Source organism: Cajanus cajan, chromosome 10 (assembly GCF_000230855.2).
Source record: "Cajanus cajan strain Asha chromosome 10, NIPB_CcT2T_4, whole genome shotgun sequence".
Taxonomy (NCBI): domain Eukaryota; kingdom Viridiplantae; phylum Streptophyta; class Magnoliopsida; order Fabales; family Fabaceae; genus Cajanus; species Cajanus cajan.
Window position 1 is genome coordinate 22266701 of NC_138526.1, and position 6145 is coordinate 22272845.

At 37.9% G+C, this 6145-nt stretch overlaps 1 protein-coding gene across 2 annotated transcripts; it reads right to left on the reverse strand.

Moving 5' to 3' along the window:
• Positions 1-299: 299 nt before the first annotated feature.
• Positions 300-2985, reverse strand: LOC145952879 (uncharacterized). 2 transcript variants are annotated; one of them, XM_083065974.1, is made up of 5 exons: positions 2786-2985; positions 2400-2661; positions 1802-2326; positions 1078-1719; positions 300-1005 (listed from the first exon to the last, which is right to left on the reverse strand). In XM_083065974.1, exons 3-5 carry the CDS (start codon positions 1946-1948, stop codon positions 739-741), a joined length of 1056 nt encoding a protein of 351 aa, XP_082922100.1. In that variant the 5' UTR covers positions 1949-2326; positions 2400-2661; positions 2786-2985; the 3' UTR covers positions 300-738. The 2 variants fall into 2 exon arrangements, with proteins under 2 accessions (XP_082922100.1, XP_082922099.1); XM_083065973.1 differs by having other exon boundaries at positions 1802-2661.
• Between the last annotated feature and the right edge of the window lie 3160 nt (positions 2986-6145).

Consider the following 6145-nt stretch of genomic DNA (forward strand, 5'->3'; position numbering starts at 1 on the left):
CCTGCGCCCAAGAATCAATAATACCCGCAGAAACTATGGCTTTCATCCAATACATGATGTAATAGCCACATTCAAACGAGTCTTTTTGCTTATTACACTAAAATGAGAAACAAATAACTATTAATTCCAAAGTCAATAAATTTAAATATTATTGACTGTATGAATTAATTTGCTAACCTTAGGATATATGAAATGCAATGACTTTGATGATCTGGCTCTTCCACTTAATATATTAGCTCCAGACACGATTCTAATTAATTGAAATAAAAATAAATGTCAGCCAATATATATAATTACAGTGTTAAAACATAATGAAAAAATTTAGTTACCCATGTAATTGGCTTTTAATTTCCTGGCTTGGTTTTCGATGAAGTGAACAAAACCACACCACGGTATATTCCTTAGGAATGATTACCATTAACTGCCAATGAGACCTACATTGTATGACAAACAAATCAGTTAAAAAATTACCATGATTAAAAAATCAATTAAAAAACTAACCCGTCAATGTATGGAGCCATGTATATATGTCTTCTTGAGTCACTCATCCATGTTTGCATATATTGTTGGATCTGGACCTAAGTGTTTCCTGATTTTTGGATGGATTGAGGCTCAAAAAATCCATATACTTCTGCTTGTGCTTGCTCCACACTCAATTTGTTCATGTACCTAACACAAATAATTATTATAAGTTAAATGTAATTATTGTAAATTTAGACTCATAAAAGCAAATATGACTTACATGGCCCACAACTGTATGACAGATATATTTAACATGGAGTTTCCCCCAACAATCTCTAATGCATCAGGCAGAGATATGTATAGTGGAACATCAGAGCTATCAACTCCAAAAACTCTAATGTCCCACTGCAATTGAATTGGTTGCTTCTTTAATCGTGGTAATTTGATTAGAAGCTTAGATATGGGATCATCCTCAGCTTCTGCGATATTAGCATCATGAACATGAGGTTCTCTCATGACCTCCTTACCACGATCGATAAAATCCTAAAGAAATAATCAAAATTAGTTAAACAATAATAGAATTATAAGAATCTAAAAGAGCAATAATATAATTACCTTTGCCCGTGCTGAAAGCGGCATGACCAAACATTTTGGCCAAGCTAAGAATGTGCCGGTTGCCTGCCCCACTAGTTGAACCTCTGTATTGGGCAAAGGCACTGGAGCAGCAGCATCTTGAACTTGGTCAACCACAACCCGTGTCCAGTCTGGCTGTAGAGGGACACCATGGATGGTTGAGCCACCCTCAAATACTCGGCCAATAGCCACTAACCGTGGGGGGTCATCCTCAACATATAACTCGCACTGGTTTGGTACATCAGTGTGAGCATGTTCCCCTGAGGAATTTGGAGCATCACAACTCCCTTTAGTGCTGACTCGAACACCATCATGAGCAACTGCAGTCTGTTGCTGAGAACGAGCCAAAAGTTCAAACTTCTCTTCAAACTGTTTTTCAATATTCTTCAGTTTCTCTTCAAACTGCATCTCTAATCTCTGCTCCAATTTCTGTATAACCTCTTGACTGCAAGAGTCGACACTGCTCCTCGATGATCGGCCACCAAAGAAATCTCGGTGGCTCCAAGAACCACCAACACCACGCACACGACCTCCGTGCTCTGGCTTTCCTATGGCCGTTGTGAGGATATCATTCCGACCATCGGAAACAAATGAGCCCTGGGTGCTCTGCTCAACTAAATCCTCCTGCAACAATAAGGAAGATTAAAAAATCTTATGAATTAAATGAGTTGAAATGAAGAGTCTTAATTTGTATATTTTTACTTACTATTTTATTAGCAACGACCCTTGCAGACTCAGAAGTCATTTGCCCATCTGGTTTTGTCCGGGCTGCTATCCACATCTCATGGCGGGGAGGTGACTCCACACGGTCAGCATCCTCAACCCCTGCTGCCTGTGCCCTAGCCTTCTTCATTTGTTTTTTTTTTCTTTCATATCCCCCTCTTGACAATAGATGGGGTGCATCATTCTTGGCTTGTCGTTCTTGGGCAGCTATTCTTTTAGCCTGCAATAATACAAAATAAAAAATGAGATAAATTAAAATATACCTTAAGTATTTGTGTCAATGTAAAAGTTATCAATAACTAACCTGCCACGAAGGGTCCAATCGAATGGCACAAAATTGCATCCACTCCTCATCAGTGATCTGGTACTTTAGACAGGGAGTCTCATTTTGGCGCTCTCCAAATACATACTCCCGTGTCAAGAAAGTCTTGAAGTCTCTCCACCTGCTGGCAAGGGCAGATAACATCTTCCTCCTCATGCCCTCAGTGTTGGGAATGTCAAAATTTTGCTATGAAAATAACAACAAATAATAAATAATGTATTTAAGTTATATAATATTGAAAGGATGTGAAAGTATATACCTGAATATCCTGCCACATGAGGTTCTTGTCAACCTCCTGAACGTCATCCCATGATGGAATGATAATAGAAACATGTCGTCGAGCTAGGACTCCCAAATAGCTCTTAAACTTGGCAGCATTTGGGCCTGATGCCTTGCCAGAACGAGGATCCACCTCAATCGGTGTCCTCTCCTTGGCAATGCGCCCAGCTGTCAACCCAGACAATCGAGTGACAGATCTACCTTCCCTCCTTCCACTGCCAGACCCAGAATCCTCCATAATCCTGAAAAGATTAAACTGTCATTATTAAAACAATGAATTATTTGAATAGACAAATAAAGTAAAAAAGATAATAACAATATAGCAACAAAATAACTAATAAAAAAAAATAATACATAAACAGAAACCTATTAGGTTGGAATGTTTTCCCATATTCCTTCATCATGATCACTTCGAATAGCATGTATTTCGTCCACTTCATTGTCCGCAATAGGACCAAATGATCTGCTTGAAAAAGACGGTGTCTCATGCATATCTAGAGACTCATCTTCGTGAGTTCCATGCATGGTTCTTCCTTCGAGGACCACTGACCATTTCTCATTACATGGATCCTTTACATAAAAATTTTGTCTTGCTTGATATGCCATAATAAAAGGTTCATCCTTATAGCCGACCTTATTCAAATCAACCAAAGTAAACCCTAAATCATCTGTCCGCACACCTGTATTGCCATCAACCCATTTACACTTGAACACAGGCACTCTAAACGTAACATAATCAATTTCCCATATGTCTTCTATGACTCCGAAATAACTCATGGATGCTGTAATGGGATTTTTATCTTTTGAACTAGCAAAGTGCACAGCCTCAGCCTGAATTGTAACCCCACTATTTTGTACTCTACTTTTGTCATCTTCTGTTTTTGTATAGAAACAATATTTGTTAATGTCATACCCACCAAATGTAATGACATCGTTGTTAGGCCCACGCGCGAGTCTCAAAAGTGTATCAGAAGCATTAACCTCACCATAAACCTTTTTCTTAAACCAAGCTAAAAAACTCTTGTTATGTTCATTCAATACCCATTTCTCAGTCATCCGAGGGTGTGCTACCTTGATTTCATCTATGTGTTCTGATATGTAAGGAATTACTTCATCAGTGTTGTTCAATATGTACAAATGTGCTTGGTCAACTTCTGTTCGACTCACAGTTCTAATCTTTAAACTTCGACTACCCTTACCAAATTGTTTTCCATCATGTCGAGTCTTGGGAATTCCTATTGGTTCTGATTTCGACATGTACCCTGAACAAAACTCAATGGCTTCTTCTGCAATGTACCTCTCCACAATAGAGGCTTCTGGCCGGTATTGATTCTTGACATATCCTTTTAAGATCTTCATATATCTCTCAACAGGGTACATCCATCTAAGATAAACCGGGCCACACAATCGAATCTCCCTAACCAAATGAACTATCAAATGCACCATGATATCAAAAAATGAAGGTGGAAAATACATTTCCAATTGACACAAGATTGTGATTGCTTCATTTTCTAACTCATCTAACTTTATAGGGTCAATTACTTTGTTGCAAATGGCATTGAAGAATAAACACAATCGAGTAATAGCAACTCTAACAGAAGATGGTAAAATGTTACGAATAGCCACAGGCAAAAGTTGTTGCATTAACACATGACAATCGTGAGACTTTAAACCAATCAACTTCAAATCTTGCATAGACACCAAACTCTTAACATTTGAGGAGTACCCTTGTGGAACTTTCACACTGCTTAAGCACTCACAAAAGCTTTTCTTTTCTTTCTTTGATAGAGTATGACAAGCTGGAGGCAAGTAAGTGCGTCTTCCAATAGACTGAGGATGCAACTCATAACGTATACCCATGTCCACCAAATCTTGTCGTGCTTTCACTCCATCTTTAGTCTTTCCTTTGATGTTTAGCAATGTCCCAATTACACTATCACAAACATTTTTCTCCACATGCATCACATCTATGCAGTGTCTAACATCTAACTTGCACCAGTAAGGAAGATTAAAGAATATTGATCGTTTCTTCTAGATATTTCTCTCAGTTGACTTCTTTTGCGTCTTTCCGAACACAATGTTAATGTTCTTCACCCGTTGATATACTTCTTCACCATTGCGCGGTGTCGAGGCAATTTCATCCTCTTGACTTCCATTGAATGCTTTCTTCAATCTACGGTATGGATGACTACGAACAAGAAACTTACGATGCCTAGTGTACGCAGTCTTTTGCCCATGTTTCAATTGGGTATAACTTGTGTTTTCTTCACATATAGGACATGCATAATGACCCTTCACACTATACCCACTCAGGTTACCATATGCTGGAAAATCATTTATTGTGCAAAATAACATTGCACGCATGGTAAATTTTTCTTCACGATATGCATCAAACACCTCCACTCCTGTGTCCCATAACATTTTCAAGTCATCAATCAATGGACTAAGATACACATCTATGTCATTTCCTGGTTGTCGGGGACCTGATATCATCATAGACAACATAATATATTTTCTCTTCATGCATAGCCAAGGAGGCAAATTATAAATGACCAACAAAACTGGCCATGAACTGTGTTTACTACTTAAGTTCCCATAAGGATTCATGCCATCTGTAGCTAAACCAATTCTCAAGTTTCTTGACTCTGCACCAAATTCTGGAAATGTTTCATCAATCCTCTTCCATTGCAGAGAATCAGCTGGATGTCGAAGAAAGTTGTCACATTTTCTACCATTTTCATGCCATGTGAGGTTTTTTGCATCTTCTTTAATGGCAAACAATCTTTTAAACCTAGCTATTATTGGCAAATACCATAAGACCTTAGCAGGGGGACCCTCTATTTCTTCCTCACCATTACTTCCATCAGTTTTCTTTTTGAACCGCGAAAATCCACATGTGGGACACACTTTCAGTGTAGCAAAATCATTTGTATATAATATGCAATCATTAGGGCACGCGTGTATCTTCTTATACTCCAAACCCATTGGACATAGTATCTTTTTTGCCTCATAGTTGCGATTAGGTAACGTGTTATCTTCTGGAAGCATCTCCTTCAATAACTCCAACAATTCTGTGAAACTTTTATCAGTCCAACCATTTCTTGCTTTTAAACTAAACAATTTTAAAGTTGCTGATAATCTTGTAAACATACTGCATCCTGGGTATAATGGTTGCTCAAAATCAGACTTTAAGGTATCATACACATGTGCTCTTTCAAAATTTTCTTCACCAACATCACGTATCATCTCTTCTAAGTTATCGTTCATCCCTTCAAAATTTTCAGTTGTTGACACTGTTGGAATGTCTAATATTTCTCCGTGCCATGTCCATACTGTATAACTCTTCACAATACCATATATAAACAGGTGATCACGTATTTCTCCAACTTCTTGACGTATCTGATTCAAACATCGAACACATGGACAATAATATGCCCCTTTGATGAGTTTCCCATTTTCTCTTGCAAATTGTAAGAACTCTTCAACTCCATTTCTATACTCTTGACTAATGCGACTTGCATTCATCCAACTTCGATTCATTATCTATATATTAACACAAATTAACTATTGACTCAGTTATTCATAATTTTTTTAACCTAAACTACAACCCTAAAAAATCTATGGTAAACTAAAGGTCAATTACGTTCCAGATCAACAAATTACAACAAAAAAAATTCCAGCAGAACGGGTCGTTCTCCATGCAGAACGACCCGTACTGCTTGCAGA

Bases quoted from the DNA above. Each gene is read 5' to 3' on its own strand.
- LOC145952879 (XM_083065974.1), bottom strand. From the start codon at position 1,948: ATGAAGAAGGCTAGGGCACAGGCAGCAGGGGTTGAGGATGCTGACCGT. The intron at 1,720-1,801 runs GTAAGTAAAAAT...TTATTGTTGCAG, and splicing joins GGGTCGTTGCTAATAAAATA to GAGGATTTAGTTGAGCAGAG. The intron at 1,006-1,077 runs GTAATTATATTA...TTATTTCTTTAG, and splicing joins CGCTTTCAGCACGGGCAAAG to GATTTTATCGATCGTGGTAA.